The 22956-nt window shown below is 39.9% G+C and overlaps 1 protein-coding gene across 1 annotated transcript; it reads left to right on the top strand.

The window, feature by feature from the left end:
* Positions 1–783: 783 nt before the first annotated feature.
* snap23 (synaptosome associated protein 23kDa) lies at positions 784–22449 on the top strand. The gene is given in 8 exon segments (NM_001113868.1): positions 784–832; positions 3844–3954; positions 5653–5694; positions 7131–7179; positions 8318–8435; positions 18532–18675; positions 20580–20724; positions 21682–22449. Coding segments are annotated over 7 exon segments (618 nt in total). The 5' UTR covers positions 784–832; positions 3844–3897; the 3' UTR covers positions 21745–22449.
* Positions 22450–22956: the final 507 nt, after the last annotated feature.

The raw sequence follows: 22956 nt of genomic DNA, 5'->3' as shown, positions 1-22956 counted from the left end.
GTATTGTTCTGTGTGTCACTGTTTCCTGTGATTAGTGATACTGACACCTAAAACTAAACAATTTTTTAAATATATCATAACATTGTCTTTGCATTAGCTTAATAATATTGCCATACAAGTACTCGCTGATGCTTTACATTAAGTAATCTGATTTCCCATGTCCCTCTATGAGGGGGCGGCCATATTTGTGCAGTAGGAGGCTGTTAGCATTAGAAGCTATAACTGACAGGCTGAGAAGGGACAGTCAGGTTGGCAAAACAGTCAGGTTTAGGAGCTTTAAGTAACAATTACTTACAAAAGCAGCAGTGAAAAATAATTAACATGGCCTATAGGGAACTTTTTATGCACATTCATATTTTGAGAAGTATTTTTTTCATGTATCACTTTAAGATATTATTTAAACATAAAGGGGTTTAATGGTTATGCTTTCATAACGCATATGCCTGAAAGAATGTTACTCTTGCTTACATAATGTTTAATAAACAAATTTGGCCCTAGTTGCACAAAACCTCTCATTCTTTCTTGGTCAAATAGGCAGGTACTTTTGTATAAGTCATAACTCTAGCAAATATAAATAAAAGAAAACTGGGAGTTGAGGTAGTGGAGGGGATAGTGAGGAAGCAACACGAAAGACTGGGATTGCGCTCCCACGACTACCAGCTGACTTCGGCCGAGTTACGTCGGTTTGTCACGCCTACAATTTGGCTACGTGACGCGTCACTGCGCTGACGTGTAGGGGTGATGTCATTCTCGCGTGATGAGACTTGCGGCGTTGGAGTAATTCTGTGAGAGAGGAGGCTGGGAGGCTGCAGTTGACAGTTTTGCCTGAGCTGTAAGTAGGGAACTGGGTTGTGGGACTGTTGGACAGTGTGAAAGCTGTATGTAGTACAGAGAAGATGCAGGCGCTCGGGTAACTCCCATCATTCCTGAATTCTGGAGTTTGCTGGCAGCGGGGGTCCGGAATTCAAGGAAGTGTAGCCCCCCCCCCCCGCGATTCTTACCCTGGGGACAAGTTATTATTTATTTTTTGCCTTGCGCATCTTGTATTAAACAGGGCCCTGCTCGCACTAGCTAGTTCAAATTACATACAGTGACCCTGCCTACCTTGGGTGTTCACCTTTAGTGTTCATACAGTGGCCCCGGCTGTATTGGGCAGCTTCAGTGTTCATACAGTGGCCCCGGCTGTATTGGGCAGCTTCAGTGTTCATACCGTGGCCCCGGCTGTATTGGGCAGCTTCAGTGTTCATACCGTGGCCCCGGCTGTATTGGGCAGCTTCAGTGTTCATACCGTGGCCCCGGCTGTATTGGGCAGCTTCAGTGTTCATACCGTGGCCCCGGCTGTATTGGGCAGCTTCAGTGTTCATACAGTGGCCCCGGCTGTATTGGGCAGCTTCAGTGTTCATACAGTGGCCCCGGCTGTATTGGGCAGCTTCAGTGTTCATACAGTGGCCCCGGCTGTATTGGGCAGCTTCAGTGTTCATACAGTGGCCCCGGCTGTATTGGGCAGCTTCAGTGTTCATACCGTGGCCCCGGCTGTATTGGGCAGCTTCAGTGTTCATACAGTGGCCCCGGCTGTATTGGGCAGCTTCAGTGTTCATACAGTGGCCCCGGCTGTATTGGGCAGCTTCAGTGTTCATACCGTGGCCCCGGCTGTATTGGGCAGCTTCAGTGTTCATACAGTGGCCCTGGCTGTATTGGGCAGCTTCAGTGTTCATACAGTGGCCCCGGCTGTATTGGGCAGCTTCAGTGTTCATACAGTGGCCCCGGCTGTATTGGGCAGCTTCAGTGTTCATACAGTGGCCCCGGCTGTATTGGGCAGCTTCAGTGTTCATACAGTGGCCCCGGCTGTATTGGGCAGCTTTAGTGTTTATAACGTGGCCCCGGTTGTATTAGGCAGCTTTAGTGTTTATAACGTGGCCCCAGTTGTATTAGGCAGCTTTAGTGTTTATAACGTGGCCCCGGTTGTATTGGGCAGCTTTAGTGTTTATACCGTGGCCCCGGTTGTATTGGGCAGCTTTAGTGTTCATACAGTGGCCCATGGGCAGCTCCATGGTTGAGCCACCATCTGTGCTGTCTTTTTGTCTCTTTGCAGTGGAAAAAAGTTGGAAATAAGTACACAGAGCACTTGAGTGTGACTTCACGCTTAGGTGCCATGTGTAATTTTCCAATTGGCTGCTGCAGAAGGCCTGTGTAATGCAGCTCAGGGCACTTGATGCTATAACTAGAGAAATTTAGAAATTCACATTTGTATATTTGCAACCTTTAAGAATTATAACAGTGTCTAAAGACTTCCTTTAAATTATAAGTATGGGTGGTTTTGTACATACAATACCTATTTGTTTTTTCATAAATGCAACGTAATAACAATAATAATTAAGACTGAAAATTGGCAGATTCATAATTGAGTGCATTGGCACTTCAGACACAATACGATAACATCCTAAACTCCATTAAAATAGGTACCCCATGCCAATATAATCATTAAATGGGTTATTTCTTGTCTTTACAGAAATGTTTTCGCTAAGCAGCTCTCATATATCAAAACAAATAAGTGTCCACACTCACAGGATTTAAATTATTTGTAAAAAAAGGTAAATTTTATTACAAAATGTGAAAAAGGAACATTACAGACCTGTACTGTTACTTTTTCACATTTTATAATAAAAATGTTCACATTTTATAATAAAATATACCTTTTTTTTCAAATAATTTAAATCCTGTGAGTGGGGTACTGAAATGTTGAGGTTTGTCATGTTCCTATGCATATGTCTTAATAAATATTGACACTTTTTTACCATATAAACCCTGTGAGTGCTAACATTTCTTTTGCAGTATTTGATTACAACTGCTCTTGCACCCAGGTTCTGACTTTGTTTCATGCACTCCACTAACAAAGTCAGAACCTGGGTGCAAGAGCAGTTCTATATCTATATATATATATATATATATATATATATATATATATATATATATATATATATATATATATATAATTATGGAAGAATTTCAATCTGTGTATTCTGGCATATGCCCGAGGGGCTGCTGTAAGATTCCTGTTTAGTGGTCTATTGGGGGGAGCTATTTGGGTCTCTGTGTACTTCAAATGCCAGGGGCTATGTTGAATCCCACTCTGGGCGTGTATATGGGGATTTTATCAGGAAAAGCCACACAAACATTTTTTGTTGTTTTAAAAACCTCTATCTGATCAGTATGTCACTTTGTGGCAACCTTACCAGACTGGTTCTACAACATTTAGGCAATATTACAACGGTTTTAGCTCAGAAGCTGAATCTTTCTGGTCATCCTGTGATTACAGGTTCCTAACTGTAATCGGGTGGGGGTAGGTTAGCATGTAAATTGTTTGTTTTGGTTCTTTTCTTTTTTTCTTATTTGATTTAGGTGCTTCTTTTAGTAGTAACCGAGAATATGTAGATTGCTAGTGCACATCCACAAGGTCCTGTGGCATCCGGATAACATGACAATAAATTAAAAAGGGATGAGAATGGCACTCACAAAGCTTTGGAGCAAAAATGCCTCCACAGTGTTAAGCTCTACCAATTATTACAATTGTGGAAGCATCGTAGCACCGGCAATTTGTTAGTGATATTTATTTTTACTATTTCAGGATATTAATGTGATCTTGTCTGTTATTTTCACAGTGAACAATGTAGCGATTGTTGTAGGTACTATAACTTACTAATGTGAAATATGGTCAGAGCCTAGTTATTAGAACTGGTAGATGAAAGAAGGCACACACAAAAAAGGTTGTTGTTTTGAAGCTGTGTTTATACACTTCCTTTTCAGTAACTTATTGACCTAGTCATTTGCTGCTTCCTTTTTCAGAGCCCGAGTGAAGATATTTTTCACCAAATACCTGCCAGCCCAACATATTCCACCATGGATGACATGACGCCAGAAGAGATTCAGCTCAAAGCTAATCAGGTCACAGATGACGTAAGTGTTTTGCCAAGTTTATTAATAGCAGGGACTGTAGCTTTTGTTAAACTGCACCTATAAAAACCCCATTAATTGTTGCTGCTGTAAATGTTTTGCTTTGCAGCAGCTGTAAACATACACTGCTTTCAACTGAACAAGTTTAAGTGAATGATACTTACATGATGCCATCAATGATGAGAAATGCATCAGTATCATTTTTAAAGTCATACTGACATGATTCCTATCATAGCATGTCAGTATCAATTTCAGTTATTTCATTCATGTGTTTTGTTGTTTCTTTAATTAAAATTCCTAAAACAAAGTATGGTACCCTGCTCAAAAGAACTTACAACCTAAAAGGAAAATGTGTTTAAGCTCTGGTGTTTGGCTGTTAGTCTTTGCCAAGTTGCCTGAATCTAACGAATCATTGCAGGGAGCAGTCTATCCCCCACACTACCATGCATATCAGGAAAAAAGTAAACTGGATAGTGTCCAATGCAAAGAGACAGGAAACAGATGCTTATTTGAGTAGGCAAATCCATTCAAGCAAGTCATTCTCAGTTGACTTCCAGTGTCTTTTTAAGTTTCAGTTATTTATTACATTTTGCTTTCTTAAAGAAAGTTAAATGCTTACTTACAGGAAGAATTCTTAAAGCTACAGAAAATATAAGCTGTTCTGTGAAAAATGTGCTTGAAAAAAATACATACTTGCATAAAGAATTTTGTTATGGAACATGAAGCTACCCATTTCTAGGAAGAAGTAGAGTTAATACTGTACTAAGTGCCTCCTTCCTAACAAAAAATGTGTGCTATTCTACAAATGTTATGTAAAATGTTTTGAAAAGAACAGAGGAGGTTACATTTTTCTGCATCTAGAAGTAGTGCATTTTCTCTTGTTGTGTATATCATTTAAAGGCTGGTGTTAAAATATTCAGGAAGTGTTAAGTAAGTGAAGAATGCAAGGGGAAGTTGGTTCTGTCAGCTGCCAAAAATGTATTTTGCAACATGAAGAATTCTATCAATGTGCATGAATTTTTGTATATACCTTGTACACCATTCTGCTTCTCTTATGAACAAACATTTGTAGTCAAAAATATGTTGTTTTAAACCATATTACAAATAGGGATCATTTGTATGTTTTACGAAAAATCCAGCCAATTTTACTTGTTTTGAAGGAATATCTATGCTTTATTCAAATAACTCTACAGTGAACTTGAATTGTTGTCGGTGCATTTACAGTTTGATGTATGCCTTTTAATTCCAAGCTAAAGCCAAAATGCCAAGGGAGTCTATATAAATCAGAATGATAGATTTCAATGAACAGAGATTAGTTAATAATTTTATTTAGGAAGATGAAAGACATTATATACCTGAAGTTACCCTACATAGTCATTTTCCTCGGCCTGATAACCCTCTCCGTGTGCTAAGCTGTTCATTTACTGATGAATTGCCTACATGGCCTGAAAGAAACTGCTCCTTCCCGTCACACCCTAGCACTGTGAGTTGTTGCAGGCACTGGCAGTAGCCGCTATAATAAAGCTTTTTCTGTATGAAACTTCTCCTTAGGAAATTAGACACTATGTCATCAGCCCTAGTGCATATTTGCCTTAATTATTATGCAAGGCCTAGGGTTATATAATGTAAGACTGCATAAAAATTGTTTTTGCTAAATATTAGATATAGTCTTTTTAAAAATGAAATTTTCCTCCCTTTTAGTCTCTGGAAAGCACTCGAAGGATGCTGAATCTGGCACTAGAGGTAAGATATATCTGTCTTTGGTTATTTATGACTTGAGAATATTAAAATAGTAGTCATGGGCTAATGTCACTTTAGGTGTTGTCACTAGGGATGCACCGAATACAGGATTCAGTTTGGTACTTGATCAGGATTCAGCCTTTTTCGGCAGGGTTTGTATTCGCCGAATCCATGGTCCTGGCTGAACCGAATCCATAGTCCTGGTTGAACCGAATCCAAACTAGGATTTTGAAGGGTTAAATGTCTGCGTGAACACAGAAGTGAATTTTTTTACTGCATGTGCGGCAAAGTTTATCCCTTCTGGATATGCTAATTAGGATTCAGTTCAGATTCCGCCGAGTCCCTTGGGATGGATTTGGGGGTTCGGCCGAACCCAAAAAACTGGCTTCGGTGCATCCCTAGTTGTCGCCACCAGTGCCACCCAATACAACTTATATGAGTGTAGTAGGTGACATGAATGGGTCTGCCTGTCACTGTCCACAATTTTCCTGTTTGCCCTATTTAGCTCAAGGAATAAAAAATTTTCATTGTTAAAACGATAGGTAAAAAGTATATTCAGCACAAGCATTTTACAAGTTTACCCAGTAACAGTAACCCATAGCAACCAATGAGATGTTTGCTTTTAAACAGGTGTCCAGTAAATTCTACCTTCTGATTGGTTGCTATGGGTTACTGCCCCTGGGCAAGCATTGTGCCTTTTATTACATACCCCCAATAACTTTAGTATCTTCGCTATTAGCTACCCAGCTATATGTTTGTTTGTTTTTTATCCAGAAACTTGTTTCTTCCTGATAGTGTTTTTCTGTAATTTGGAGTACCGTGTCTTAAGTCTACTAAAAATATCTGTAGTCAAGCTGTCTTTTCCTTGACGATATTTCACCAGTTGTCCAACTGTTGTTTTTTTTGGTTTTTTTTTTCCAATTCAATTCAGTAACCCACAATGCATTGCACTAGATTTTCCTTTCTGTTCCAAACCATATTATCACATTAAAGATCATGAAAAGGCTGCATATCTTTAATAGGTATATTGCAAAGTTGCTTGAAATTATCTTTTCTTTTCAAAAAGCTTGACTTGTGTTTGGGTGGAGTTCCCCTTTGAAATAGGGTACTATATTACTGATGTATTTTGGGGCTCTTTGAATAATAGATTCCATACGTTTCCAGAACTACCCATAAAACTGTGCAGGATTCTGCATGGCAGCTTTCACAGTTGCAGGAATAGGGCCATTTAACAACTTTCTTTGTATAGTAGTCGGGAATAGGGGATCAGGCAACAAAAACCCTGAGATATTATTGATAAAGTATACTAAGCCTATGGCTTGCAACACATATTTTGTATACCTCATTGTCCAGTGACTAGCAGGTTTAGATGTACACAGCAGCATTTATGAAGTAGTTCTTCAGCTTGTTTAACAAATAATGCCTCTCTTTCATTCTAGAGTCAGGATACTGGAATCAAAACTATCACTATGCTGGATGAACAAGGCGGTGAGCTAAATGCATTAACACATGAAACACTTTTATTTGCATGTTTCTCCACATGATAAAACTTCTCTGATGAAATACACATCCTTCTAGACCCCTCCACAGTGGTATTGTAATTTATTAGTTGCAGTGTTTAATGGGTTGCAATACTAAAGCAAGTAGAGAAAAAAGATATAAAATGCCCATTAGGATTATTTGCCTGGTTACCTATGAAACCAAGAAAACAGGAAAGAGATTGCATAGTTTTAAAATGGAATTAATAGTCTCCTTCGCGAGGCAACTTCGGCGATTTGCACGAAATTGCACCGCCGCGTGTGCCATCCCACCGGCGACTAACATTTTCGCCGGTGGGATGGCAGGGGAAGGCAACTCGGGGAGATTAGTCGCCCGCAAACAGGGAGTTTTGTCGCGGGCGACTAATCTCCCCGTGTGCCAGAGCCCTAAAAGGTTAGATTTCATATAAGCAGAAAAGGGAAGCTAACTCCCTCACAATATATTAATACCAAGGCACATTGTCAAATTAGAGATCACTGATATACTTATCTGTAAGAACAGGCGATTGAGATAGCTCTGTTGGTAACTGGTGACTGACATGTGGGAGGAAAGTTTTACTTTTAAACTTGAAATTAAAACCCACACTTCTTGCGCTGCAAGAGAGAAGAATTTGGTTGGGGCATGACTAGAGGGTTTCAGTCTTTGTTAAAATGCTTTAAGTCCCCTGTCAGCATTTCTCTGTGAGTGCACCACGGCTGCTCATTAATAAATGCTTCAAAATCAAATTTACACCCACTTGTTGGGGTGTAACTCTAATATACATTGACTGGAAATGCACTCCAACTGGTTAGAAATGCATCTCTTAATAGTTAAAGTGAATTGTGCTTCAGAATGCCTCATAACACATTTCTGGAGTCCACTGAACCAGCGGTTAAGCAGTATGGGCCCTCATCTTGTTTTGGTTGCAGTTGACATGGATAGTAGTCTGCCACTGCAAATGGGGTAATAAAATTATCTGATTCATTAAAGACCAGCATCTTGGGGTTTTTTGTTTTTTTTTTAAAAAAAAAAAGATATGCATGTGTGTATTGTTCTTCTTCAGAAAATGTAATAATGTTCTCTTTGTGTGCTGACTTTTTTCCTTTAGAACAACTAAATCGCATTGAGGAAGGAATGGATCAGATCAACAAGGACATGCGTGAGGCGGAAAAGAACCTAACAGAACTGAATAAATGCTGTGGCTTGTGTGTTTGTCCTGGCAAAAGGTTAGAGAACCATGCTTCATTAAGGAAAGAGCATATTTTACAGACTTCATAGGATTGCCGATTCTTAATTAATTAGGAACCTTTTGTAGACCTTGACTTTTGGTCTTCAGTGCATAGAGCTGTGTAATGGATTTCTAGAAAACTTTAGAAAGAGGTGGAAAATTCTAGTTGCAGGCTTTAGTTGAGGCTTACTTTTGAGATTGTAGAATAGTCAGGGGTACTGTATTGCTGGACGAGATGTTGGAAATTACACAGGCAGGTTACAGGTCCTAAACAGCCAAATCTCCTATAAACTATAGCAGACGAATGCGATAGCCAAAAGGGCACCATTGCCCCTTTGTAGCTATTGAAGCAGTAGTATGAAGCCTATATTAATATTGACATTGTCATACACCTATTTACACAGTTATGTAAACTATTATTAGTTCTGTCTATCTTCCTGGTTGATATTTACAGTGTCATACCATTGCTGTTCCATTACTTGGTACCCCTCCCTATGTGATAACGAGGGGAAGGGGTGGAAGGGATCAGCACACACAGCATGGGGAGCAGGCACTACACAGCTGCTAGATTACTAAAGTACGCTTTGGTAATTAGGGCACATGGAAAAACATTTTTAAAAGGATTTCACCTTTTGATGATCCTATTCTAAGAAACTTTTCACATGTTTTCTATTTCATTTTTTATGGTTTTCGGCCCGTATTAGCTTTTTTTTCTATTTTGCCATTTTCAGGACTGCTGCTAAAATTGCATCTGATTGTCATTTACTGGATCTGTTCAAGACATATACTATATATTGTGACCAGGTCTGTCCTGGGACAGGACAGGTCTGTCCCAGGCCTAATTGTGCCTTCCATAAGGCCTAGTTAGCCCATGGCTGTTAAAACTCCAAGTTCATTTTGGTCACAAGTGAAAGCAGAAATAGTTCTAAAACCACAAAAACCACAGTTGCATATTGCCTTAGAATAACAACGTCAACAACATACTATGTTCATTTAATATGAACTGACCCTTCTTTGAAGTTGTATCTAGAGATTCTCCTCTAGAGACTGGAATTGCTCACAAAAATAAGCATGAAGCTCATGATCCTTGGGCTCCCCTGCCTCTGAAGTATTAATTTGGAGGATGCTGGTGCAGTGTCAGACTGGCCTGGCAGGGTACTGTGACTTTTCCTGGTGGGCCCTTTGCCTTTTATGGAGCACATTAACTCTTTTTTAGTTTTTACATGTTCTTCTTATGTTTTGTTTATTCCCAGCAGTGAGACTGCTAGGAAAGACTTAGTTAAGGAGTCTGTGGTGGTGTAAGGGGGAAAAAAATAGAATAGTGGAGGGCACTCTGGGCTAAGGTACACTTGCCCTTTAAAAACAATCCACAAAAAAAAAAAAATATATGTATATACAAAAATCCAGGTGTTAGGGTTTCAAAAATCCCCCCCTAAGAGGATTATTTGAGGGTTTTGGTGGTGTAAGGGAAAAGACAGAGGCCAAATTTATTGCCAATTTTCCAGGAGGAAAATCCAGTGAGGCTGTTAAAGGGGATATATACCATACATTTTTGCAATGCACTAAACCATGTAAAATAGAAGGAAGTGCTTTTATTTTAATACCTTTGGGTTCAGATATGTCCATAACTGCTTGAAAACTGTGCTCTACCCAGACCTTATGCCAGCTTCCGGTTTAGACTCTTCAGTATATGGCTCAGGGCCACTGGCCCTCATAGACTTCAATGACACAACCTCACCTACTTAAAGTGAAGTGAATATTCATAGAGTGGGCAGGGCTTAGCAATGTCACAGCAGTCTGTTCCTACAAGCAGAGAGACACAGAAGGAGGGAGGGGTTTTCCCTGCTGCTGCTTAGTTAAGCCTGTCAGTCAGTGCTGTGACCACTTCCTGTGGGAGACTGAAGTGAGTTTTAGGAGGTAAAATGCTTTCAAAACATCTTTCTTTCTGCATCATTTCACATTTTGAGGGAGGATGAATATTATAACTGAATATGAACTTCATATAAAATGTCTCCTTTAATTATATAAAGCTGGCATGGCAGTTTCTCAGAATTTGAATTTGGTAGAGCAAGAGCTAATAGACTCCTCATACAACCATATAGTCTTAGCTGTGAACTGCACAGAGATAGAGATGTTCCGCCGGGGCTCTGTGCTGCCCTCTGCAGTCTGTCTCTATCCCATTATTGCTTTGTGGCCTGACACGGCTTGTACAGCAATACTGCAACAAACAGGAGAGCACAGCTGCCCCACATAGAATTAGTTCTGAATGTGTCTTTTTGAAAGTAGCCACTCTAGTTGCTGTGATATGCCCATAATTAAAATGTATCCTATAGACTTTAGGGCACTGGCATCTAGTGGCCAAAAACAGTGCCTTCTGGTCAAAACTATATCCGTTACATTTGAACAATGAACTTCTCAAACATGGGGATACCAGGGTTTTTTCTCAGTAAGAAGTAAAGGTTTTAGGGCTCTGGCTGTTAGGCCCTTGATTTCTGTTTCTCTGGTGGGCCTTTGGTGTCCCAGTCTGACACTGGATGCTGGGAGGTTTATATAAGCATTGAGAAGCCATAGATTTCACTTTACTGAGCAAAAGGTAAATACCTGTTGGGACATTACACATGAACTAGGGCTGGGAAGGAGCTGAGATATTTCCAGTTCCGCCAGTTTAAGGAAGATGGGATTTGTGTTTTTAGAAGTATTTATGGGTGAATGCATTTTTTTCTCATGCATGATCCTTATAGCTAGTTTGCAAATGTGTTTGCTCCAGGGCATGTTAATAATGAAAGCTCTTTCTTTGTTTCCATCCTTGAGAAAAATTAACAGATTTTTTTTTTTTTTTAATTCACAATCTTTGATTCTTATCTTGCAATGAAGGTTTCATGCAGGGGTCATAGACATTTAAATCTATATTTTAACATATACATAATAAATGTGCAAATCTGATCTAATGGTCCTACTTTAATTGAGCAACTTTTGTAAGTTTTTTTTTTTTCTTTTAAGCGAATCATTTTTTTGGGTGGAATGCATTTACACTATTACTAACACAAGTGAACATTCTTCTTTTACCTGTCTTATGCTTTCCTTTGTTTTCCCTGCTTACTAAACTGGAGGTCTCTCTGGAAGATGGTCTTTGTGGCTGGCAGAGGTTGGTGTTTATTTTCACTTAAGGAGATATAAACCTCAGTTGCATGTTTCCTGTGGCACTCCCCTTTATATTCACATACTTGCAAGTTTTCAATTTAACCATATGTTACTAAAAACTTTTGTGCCTTCAATTGCCTGGAATTAAGCACACTTTGAAGGTTGGGCAATGTCAGCATCATAGGTATGGTGGGCTGTGTTTTCCTTGTTTTTATTCTATTTGTGCTGTCCAACATTTTCACTATAGTGAGCCATTAATGTTATGACCTGTTCTGTGCTGAGATTATTGTTCCATAGTTAATTTGGGTAATATACATCTGTCAAGTTCAGCCTTTGACCCCCAGTGCCACTAGAGCAGGCCAAAAAACATTCCTGTTCTTGCCTCCTGTGCCAATGTCTCATTGTGTACGAGTATATGTCTACACATAAACATTTCTATATTTGAATTTTAGAAAAAATTTAAATCAAGTAATGAAAGCTTCCAGTGGGAAATATAGAGGAAGCAGACCCCACAGTAGGCCAGACCACAAAGTCTGCTTTCTCTATAGCTGCTCTCTAGCACTTGAAACTTTGTGCAAACTATCTGCAGCGGGGCAGGTGTGAGGGAGTGGGGAGGGGTAGTAAGAGGCAGGTTGGTCGGTTGCTGTGTAGAAGATAGCACCATTCTGTGCTAACAAGAATTAGTTTCATTGTATGCTATTTGCCTAGCCCAGGGGTCTGCAACCTTTTGGGTCGGAAGAGCCAAAAATTACATTTTATTAAATTTCAAATTTTTAAAGAGCCACAAAATTTTTTCTTGATCAATGATCAATATATTACTTAAAAACCACTTGTCCACACACAGGCATAGTGGAACCAATCATTACACATGTCTCAATTCAAAGAGACAGTGTAAAAAATAGTAAAATTGGTGGACATGTAGAGGGGAGAGAGGGGGAAGGAGAGAGAACAGCAATCAGGGGAACAAGGACTATTAATGACCATACATCAATAATCCAACTATAACCTTTATTCGGTCATTCATGGGAATCAAATTCCTTAGTGTGGATGCCCTGTGTATTATTTATGATAAATACACTGACTTAAGCTCTCAAATTATCCTGTGTTCTCTGCCAGATAATATTGCAAACCAGGCAAAATCAATTAATCATTTTAGCAAGGTAAATCGAGGGTTACGTGTAGCGATCTGGTCACAGCGTCCTCAGCGGCACTCTTAACATCAAGTATATACCATACATCAAGTGTGTCAATATTACTATAGAGGCGCTTACTCACAAATCAGCGCTCCTAATACCGCGCCGCCACTACCAACTGTGTATGGTCCGTACCAACGCCCACCCCCTCACTTGCATTCCGTGTGCAGAGCCTGAGCGCTCCCTTAAATTGGCCAGCCAACGGCGTCGGAAGCTACGAATCTTCCGATGGACTGACGACAGTGACGACGCGTGTCACGGGGGAGGGGTGTGGTGAAAAGCGAGTACAAGTGGCTGAGAGATAGAGTCGGTGCCTAATCCTCGTTAATCAATTCAGAACGATTTTTAAATGTTTTTTTTGTATAAAATAAATAATATTTATGTATGGAACTAAAGAGCCGCAGCTTCACATCCAAAGAGCCGCATGTGGCTCGCGAGCCGCAGGTTGCAGACCCCTGGCCTAGCCACATGTCATGTTCATTAGAGCAGGGGTCCCCAACCACCAGGCCGTGGGCTGTGCTGAACTGGGCCACCTCTGGTCCCAATTACCTGTGATCCCAACTCCATGACAACAGCTATGCGAAGCCCAGGAAGCTTTCTACTGATTGCAAAAAGGATCAAAGTACTTAAAGCTCCATACTAAGTGTCAGGGGATGTCAGCACTTAGGTGGTAGTAAAAAAAGCAAGGGGGCTGGGCACATTAAGTTGCAGGGAAACAAGGTCAGGTCTCCCACTGATTTTGTATTATAATGAGTATTATACCCACCACTCTTGGTCCTTGGAAAAATTGTCTTGCTTGAAACCGGTCCGTGGTACAAAAAAGGTTGGAGACCACTGCATTAGAGCACAGATTTGCCTGTGTCATTTTATTTTAGTTTGTTACAGTGGCTCATTCAAAAATATGATAGTTGTCTACTAGTCATACTGCATAGTCTTTATTGCAGCTGAAATATTGACTCATTGACCCTGCACTGTTTGCCCACTTTATCACAATAAAGTCTTGCTATTTGGCCCTGCAGAAAGTTTATTTGTGATACACCACAAACACTAAAATGATAAGATATAACATTTCTAGTCTAATTCTTCTTAGGCTTTAGTCGTCTTCTTCTTATGCAAGCAATAGAGCACTTTTTCTCAATACAGCAGAATGTTGCTAAATCCTGGCCCAAGTCTTTTATAGGAACAGCCAATATTAGGAGCCAGCATCATCTGTATTACCTTCAAAAGGAAGCATTTTAAAAGGCTGATATATTGTGCACACAACTTGGGTAGCATTGCATGCCAGATTTACAAATGAACAGTAACTCCACTCTAACACACACGTATTACTATACATACAGTGGTGTGAAAAACTATTTGCCCCCTTCCTGATTTCTTATTCTTTTGCATGTTTGTCACACAAAATGTTTCTGATTATCAAACACATTTAACTATTAGTCAAAGATAACACAAGTAAACACAAAATGCAGTTTTTAAATGAGGGTTTTTATTATTTAGGGAGAAAAAAAATCCAAACCTACATGGCCCTGTGTGAAAAAGTAATTGCCCCCTGAACCTAATAACTGGTTGGGCCACCCTTAGCAGCAATAACTGCAATCAAGCGTTTGCGATAACTTGCAACGAGTCTCTTACAGCACTCTGGAGGAATTTTGGCCCACTCATCTTTGCAGAATTGTTGTAATTCAGCTTTATTTGAGGGTTTTCTAGCATGAACCGCCTTTTTAAGGTCATGCCACAACATCTCAATAGGATTCAGGTCAGGACTTTGACTAGGCCACTCCAAAGTCTTCATTTTGTTTTTCTTCAGCCATTCAGAGGTGGATTTGCTGGTGTGTTTTGGGTCATTGTCCTGCTGCAGCACCCAAGATCGCTTCAGCTTGAGTTGACGAACAGATGGTCGGACATTCTCCTTCAGGATTTTTTGGTAGACAGTAGAATTCATGGTTCCATCTATCACAGCAAGCCTTCCAGGTCCTGAAGCAGCAAAACAACCCCAGACCATCACACTACCACCACCATATTTTACTGTTGGTATGATGTTCTTTTTCTGAAATGCTGTGTTACTTTTACGCCAGATGTAACGGGACACGCACCTTCCAAAAAGTTCAACTTTTGTCTCATCAGGCCACAAGGTATTTTCTCAAAAATCTTGGCAATCATTGAGATGTTTTTTAGCAAAATTGAGACGAGCCATAATGTTGTTTTTGCTTAAAAGTGGTTTGCGCCTTGGAAATCTGCCATGCAGGCCGTTTTTGCCCAGTCTCTTTCTTATGGTGGAGTCGTGAACACTGACCTTAATTGAGGCAAGTGAGGCCTGCAGTTCTTTAGATGTTGTCCTGGGGTCTTTTGTGGCCTCTCGGATGAGTTGTCTCTGCGCTCTTGGGGTAATTTTGGTCGGCCGGCCACTCCTGGGAAGGTTCACCACTGTTCCATGTTTTTGCCATTTGTGGATAATGGCTCTCACTGTGGTTCGCTGGAGTCCCAAAGCTTTAGAAATGGCTTTATAACCTTTACCAGACTGATAGATCTCAATTACTTTTGTTCTCATTTGTTCCTGAATTTCTTTGGATCTTGGCATGATGTCTAGCTTTTGAGGTGCTTTTGGTCTACTTCTCTGTGTCAGGTAGCTCCTATTTAAGTGATTTCTTGATTGAAACAGGTGTGGCAGTAATCAGGCCTGGGGGTGACTACAGAAATTGATATTGAAATTGAAAATTGAAATTGATAAACCACAGTTAAGTTATTTTTTAACAAGGGGGGCAATCACTTTTTCACACAGGGCCATGTAGATTTGGAGTTTTTTTTCTCCCTTAATAACGTAAACCTTCATTTAAAAACTGCATTTTGTGTTCAATTATGTTATCTTTGACTAATAGTTAACGGTTTTTGATGAGCAGAAACATTTAAGTGTGACAAACATGCAAAAGAATAAGAAATCAGGAAGGGGGCAAATAGTTTTTCACACCACTGTATATTCTAGTCTTATTTCAGTTATCCCTCTTTCTCCTGCTCTGGGACTCTCTCTGTCTCTTCTCTCTTTCCCAGTTTAGGCTTGCGCTTTCCACACTTCCACTCAGGTCAGACCCCTCTGTGACTTCCCTTTCTCCTCCAGTCACACAGCATTTCCCCTGTGCCTTATCTCTATTGGTCAGGCTTTAGCCCCACTCTATCCATTTCCAGCCTTTCCCATAAGTCAGACCCCATTTCCTTTTCTTATCCTCTCTCTCTGATTTATTTTCAAATCAGGAAACTATAACATTTCCACACACTTGAGAAAGGGACGTGATACAGCCCGAAACATGTTGTGTGCTGTGGTTTGAATAAAGACTAAAGCAGTTAATCTGCGTGAAGGTGCTCTCCTCTTTTTCTGTGATATTTCCACACATTTGTCAGCCAAGCATTTCTCTCGCTTTGTCTTATATAGCAAATAATTCTGTTAACTGACTTTTCCTCTTGCAGCAAAGCAAGCTTATGAAAAAGTGGCATTTCAAGATTAGAGGCTTCTGTAATGTTTGGCATTATTGCATTTAGCAAGAGGTTGTGTCCTGGTGACAATCAATACTTGCAGTGTTTTGTCTGTGCTGATTTTATGCCTCTTGTTTTTACATTCTTCCAGCAGACTTGTATTTTCTCTTACAGGTGTCTGTGGGACACAGGGACCATGGGGTATAGTATCTACCAGCAGGAGGCAGGACACTAGAAGAGGAAGAAGAGGAAAAGGCCCCTCCTCCCTGCTACTATACCCCCTGTAGCTTCCTTAGAGCGCCAGTTTTGTCAGCCGAACAGGTCTGTAGGGCCGCCACATGGTCCTCCATTCATTCCTTCACTAAATTTTACAGATTTGAGATTTTTGCGGCATCTGATGCTCATTTCGGGAGAAAGGTGCTGCAAGCCGCAGTTACCTAAAACCGTTTCTCCCACCCTTTCTTCTGTTGGGGCAGCTTTGGTATGTCCCCATGGTCCCTGTGTCCCACAGACACCTGTAAGAGAAAAGGAGATTTTGTGATTACTCACCGTTAAATCCTTTTCTCTTAGGACGTCTGTGGGACACAGGGCTTCCCCCCCTGAAACGGTTCCTCTGGAAAGTTTTCTGCTTATGTAGATAGTTAAGTTATACTGTCTCTTTCTTTGTTGACAAAACTGGCGCTCTAAGGAAGCTACAGGGGGTATAGTAGCAGGGAGGAGGGGCCTTTTCCTCTTCTTCCTCTTCTAGTGTCCTGCCTCCTGCTGGTAGATACTATACCCCATGGTCCCTGTGTCCCACAGACGTCCTAAGAGAAAAGGATTTAACGGTGAGTAATCACAAAATCTCCTTTTCACAGCTAGCAGTGATGTAAACCTTATAGCCCTATAGTAGAATAATACATGGATGAAACAAAATAACTAGACAGCATACTTTTGCTGAGTATGGAGGGATTTCTTGAGTGGTTGGACTTTGCTAAAGAAGAAGTTTACCAATTGTATGTATGTATGTATATGCATGTATATCTTTATTTATAAAGCGCTACTTATGCACGCAGCGCTGTACAGTAGAATACATTAATACAAACAGGGTGTTAATAAGATAATAGATAAATACAAAGTATAATAATAAATACAGATAAATACAGCAGCAATAAGTTAAGAGTCGAGGACACAAGAGGAAGGAGGTCCCTGCCCCGTAGAGCTTACAATTGTAATCTTTATTTTTTTTTATACATTAAAATAAAGTGCTTACTCAGTCCTGGGTGAAGCAGTGATCAACAGCAGGCAGACCAAGACCTTCACTGAATATAAAGCAGCATATGCCTGGGCCATGATCATTACTTTTACTTTTTACGCAAATCAGTTGGCTGATGATGGGGCAGAGCATGTAAAGGGGATTCTGTGATGGAAAAATGTTTTTTTTTTTTTTTTTTTTTCAAAATTAGGGATGCACCAAATACACCAAACCCCTATTTTTGGATTTGTCCAAACCCTGAATCCTTTGGAAAAGATTTGGCCTAATCCTAATTTGCATATGAAAAGTTGCATAATTTTCAACTTGTTTTTACCGTGTTTATGTAACAAAAAGGCACGTGATTTTAAGGATTCGGAACTGGTGCGGCCAGGAGCATGGATTCAGCCAAATCCAAATCTATCTTAAAAAATCTCCCAAATCTTGGTGCATTCCTACTCAAAATGCATCAAATAGTGCTGCTAAAAATGCACCCATGCCCCACCTAGTGGTAGGTATAATAACCCTAAAAAGCAAAAATCCAAGTCCAGCTCAGCAAATTCATGACTCCAGTTACATAGGAGAAACAAAAGGTTACTTGGAAGCAGGTCTAATGTGTAGCGCTGGCTCCTTCTGAAAGCTCAGACTCAGGCACAATGCACTGAGATGGCACCTACACACCAATATTACAGCTAAAAAAAAAAAAAAACGTTTTGGTACAAGAATAACATTTTATATGGTAGAGTAAATTATTTGCTGTGTAAACAATGTAATTTATAAATAAATGGATTCTGTCATGATTTTTGTGGTCTCCTTACTCCCCCCTGCCAACTTCTGGGTGTCTCCCCCTTCTCCAGAGACATAACCTATCTGGGAGGTTAGGGAAGGTTCGTATTTTAAATTCAAATTTGATTTTTATTTGAATACAAGTTTCTGGTTCCAGAGGGATATTGCACCTCTGATTTTTTTTTTTTTTTTTGTATCTTGGTGTCATGTTTTTTTAACAATTTCTGAATAGCAGTAGCAATGAATGATCCTGTCTAACAGACTTCACATCTTGGTAGGCCAAAGGATTTCGAGAGTGGGGAAAACTACAAAAAGACTTGGGGCAGTAAAGACAATGACTCAGAAAATGTGATATCAAAGCAACCTCATCAAACAAATGGACAACAGGGTGGAGTGGCACAGAGTGGTCCGTATATTAAGAGGTAAGAGAATATATAAAAGAATATACAATGTTTGATAGAGTAAATTGTATTCCTTACTGCATTTTGGCCATGCAGGAATGTAAAGGTACTAAGATTATATCTTGAATGGATAAGATTAGAAAGTTTGTCCTTAAGAGAAAATACATAAAAATAGCTAAATACCATTATTTTCCTTTTAAAGGAGAAGGAAAGGCTAATAAAGAGTTAATCTCAAGCTGCAGGCATACCTTCAGTTGTCTCAAGTCTCCCCATATTTCTCCCGTTCAGATGATCAGAAGCCAAACAGGAAGAAAAAATGCTGAGCTGTGTATAGAAAGTTCCCATAATGCCTCACCCCTGCACAGACGCCCAGACCAAGTGAACATGCTCTGTTAGTTATGAGTCAGCTTCCTGCTGATTGGCTCAGATTCATATTCCTAAGGGGGGGGATGAGTTCTTAGCATTCTTGAGGGAGGGGGAGCAGGAGAGAGCAGAGAGCGATGTGTCTCTGGCATAGGAAAACAGACACAACTAATATTTTAACAGAAAACTCAGTGCAGCATTTCTGTGAGTGCTTATAGCTGTATTTACATAGACCTTTCTGATAAAGCTTACTTAGTTTTTACCTTTCTTTCTCCTTTAAAACACTTTCGTTTTTACGTAACTGTTCCTTTAACAGTGAAAAAAGTAAAAAGCACAAAAATAGAACAATTACAGATGGTCTCAAACTAACTATTATCCTACTGCTCTTTATTTTCTCCTCATCTCATTCTTTTAGTTTTTTTTCCACTTTTTTATGCAGAAAACACAATATTGGGCTAGGAACCCAATACTTTACAGGGAAATATATTTTAAACCATGCTTTATTATTGGTGACTATTTACTCATTACTATCTAAACTTTAACTGAGCAAAGTGCCCCAGATGTCCTTCAGGCACATGCATATCTTAAAGGTATTCAAGGAATTCATAGGATTAATGTACAACTAAATACAGTAGATTTTGAAGTTTATATAAGTTTGCTGGGAATTATGCCCCCAAAGTCTGAAAGCAATAGAGTTGCCAAATTATTGGCCTGCGTACGGAGCCTTTAGGAGGGCCGCTCAACCAAAATCTTGCTAGTACCTATTGGGTTGATTTCAAATTCCCATTGGGTGAGAATCTTGGCATGTATGGCCATCTTACGTAAGGTAATGAACAGCTACTTGTGTGTATTGGGGGAGGGGGGTGGATTGCAAGTTTGATTCCAACCTGAGCATTGTCTCACTTTATAGATTTCTGGGGAAAGGTTTTTTTTTTCTGTCCAGGCAGAGTAAGTTCCTGGTTAATTGTTTACTGATAAAATTGGCTGTAGTGTATGTTAAGGGTGAAGACACACAGACGGTTATCAGTAAATGATCAGCATTATCTAGCTGCTGCTAGTAGCTCCATGTGTCTTCATGCTAAAACAATAGGGATTGTTGACTGCTAGCTCCACTGGGGCACTGATGTGAGTGATGTATAATCTCTGTAAAGTGCAGTGAAATATGTTGGCACTTTTTAAATAAAAGAATAATAATTATAAGCTCCAAAGGGCCTATCTCTGTAGGCAGAAGACACAGAAATGCCCTGGAAACATTGTAAGGTCACCATATGGCTTACATTTTGCAACATTTTATCTTCCTCATGTTCTTCATATTAATATTTGATCTTTAAAATGAATACAGTAGGTCTGTTGGCCAGTTTTCATAAAATTATAAAACTATGTGGCACTTAAGACCGCATTGTTGTGAGGGGCTCTTTAACTAATTTTGGTTCGGAACCCGGAGTTCCCCTTTAAATTTGTAGCCCCTCTTGTAGCTTAAATATTTCTGATAATTGATTTTATTGATGTTCTCTAAGATTAACCAAATAATTGTCTATTTACTCCTTTTTTTTCTTTGTCAGGATAACAGGTGATGACCGTGAAGATGAGATGGATGAAAATCTAACGCAAGTGGGCAGTATCCTGGGAAATCTGAAGAACATGGCAATTGACATGGGCAATGAACTTGAGAGCCATAACCAACAAATTGACCGAATAAATGAGAAGGTCAGTACAATGAATAGTATCACAGATCATCTACACTTATTCCAAATATACAGTATGATATATGGGACCCCTTGTCTACAATCCCACAATCCAAAAAGCTCAAATCTTTTTAAGATTACATAAAAAACAAATAGTAATTTTACCTATCTGTCACCCTACCTGCCCTTCATCCTAGTACTCCCAGCCTGTTCTCTGGGTAGGGCTAAACCAATAAACAAGCTATGGGAACTAAACGGATTAGTTTAGAAACAACTGCACAAGGCCATGATTACTGAGAGTACATTTTGCGATGTACTCTTCCTTTCACACACGTGACCATTGGTCGCACGAAAGATCGTTCAATCGGCCACTAACGTTCAGGGCTGAAACGGCCGATAAGGAGGTAGAAACAGTAGGATTTCTACCTCCTTCTGCCAATTCAGCCCTGAAGGCAGATTTTGCTCAGGCACCTTCTATGGTGCCCGATCAAAATCTTTTAACCTACCCGATCCGCGAGTCGATATCAGCAGCCTCCTGCGATATCGGTCAACTTGCCATACAAGCACCGAATATCGTACGAAACGAGGTTTCGTACAATATTATCGGTGCGTGTATGGCCAGCTTTAGTATAGTGAGAATCAAGGTACAATTTGATTCCTAGATGCTGCACACACATAGTAGAAAAAGGAAGTGAAAGAAGAAGTGTGTTGACAGGAAAGCTACATTTCTATATGCACTCCCATGTTGTAATATTGCCATTGTGCAAAATATTTGCATTATTATTTTCCCTCGTGTTGCATTCATCAAATTATATATCAAAGTATATCCTTTTGTACCTTTCAGTAAGAATTTCTGAATGATAATGCTACTGGTTTGTCAGTATACAATCTTATGTCTTTGTAAATTCTTCTCTGATGGCCTGTATTTGGAAAAATACATTATCCTTTGAATAATGATAATATTTCTTTTATATTTAAGGCGGAAACTAACAAAACTCGCATTGACGAGGCAAATACCAGAGCCAAGAAACTTATTGAATAAATGTGGAAAGTGGTGAGGCCTCCTGAATTTGATAATGGCAATGAAGACTTCTGTTCCTTTTAGAATTTGTAGGAAGTAGCATGAGCCTATGAGCCAACAACTACTGGGATTCTGGTATCAGAGCACCCAACTTGTCTTTCATATGTAGCCTACCTGAAGCATAGATCACTGTATATAATGCTGTATTTGCGCTTGTGCCTTACTATAGATTGTAGCAGGCTGGATTTAACCTAGAATAACCTGGATTTTTTTTTACACTTTTCTACGCTAAAAAGACTGACAGATTGCATACATCAACAGTTCAGTCTTTAGTGGTTTAATGTTCCATAATAATACTTAGTATATCCTTAAGACTTTCATTAATAGCATGTTGCACAACATTTTTTACAGAGTTTCAAAACAACAGGAGGTGCTGAAAAGTGGCATTTTTTATTCAAATGCCTAGTGTTTCTCTGTAATCTGTAAAAAATCCCCTTTACCCATGGGAGATGTCTGTCATTGTACATTAATTCTTACTGGAATCTGCCACCATCTTGTTTTCTGACACCGATATGTGTGTATATAATATGTGTAATACTCCCCCAACTGATTAGTAGACCCTCAAAAGAACAGTGGAAGTTGCTTTTAGAGAGAGTATGAAGGATTTTTGAATCACTGCTGTAATTGTGTCGTATCTGGCACATGCTCTTGTAAGGGCATAGAAAAGACTTCTGTTGATGCATCTCCTGTATTACTTTGCTTTTTATGTCTCATTTTATGATTGACTACTTCAGGAGTCCTCAAACTACGGCCCCCCAAAGGCCATTTACCCGGCCCCCACCCCCCGCTGTGTCCTCACCCCTGGCCACTACTAATGACGTTGTGTTGACCGATGTTACTCACTGGGGCTGAGGACCATGCTGAGGCAGACAGGTAGTAGCCAGGGGTGAGGATGCAGCGGGGCTCGGGATGGGGTGGCGGGCCGTAGAGTGAAGACTAACTATAGTCTGCCTCCCCCAAATAGTCTGAGGGACTGTGAACTGACCCCCTGTTTAAAAAGTTTGAGGACCCCATGACTACTTACTAAAAAAAACACCTCAATTATCTTGTTAAACTTGTAGTTTCCCCTTATAATGAATTTGTAGTAACCGTTTTCACACTTGTAATGTAAAGCTTGGTTACTAGGACTTACCCAGCAATCAGTATGAATAGGTGGGGGCCTGTTTGGAAAGA

The sequence above is a fragment of the Xenopus tropicalis genome, chromosome 8 (assembly GCF_000004195.4).
Source record: "Xenopus tropicalis strain Nigerian chromosome 8, UCB_Xtro_10.0, whole genome shotgun sequence".
Classification (NCBI taxonomy): domain Eukaryota; kingdom Metazoa; phylum Chordata; class Amphibia; order Anura; family Pipidae; genus Xenopus; species Xenopus tropicalis.
This window is presented reverse-complemented; position numbering and strand designations above follow the sequence as displayed.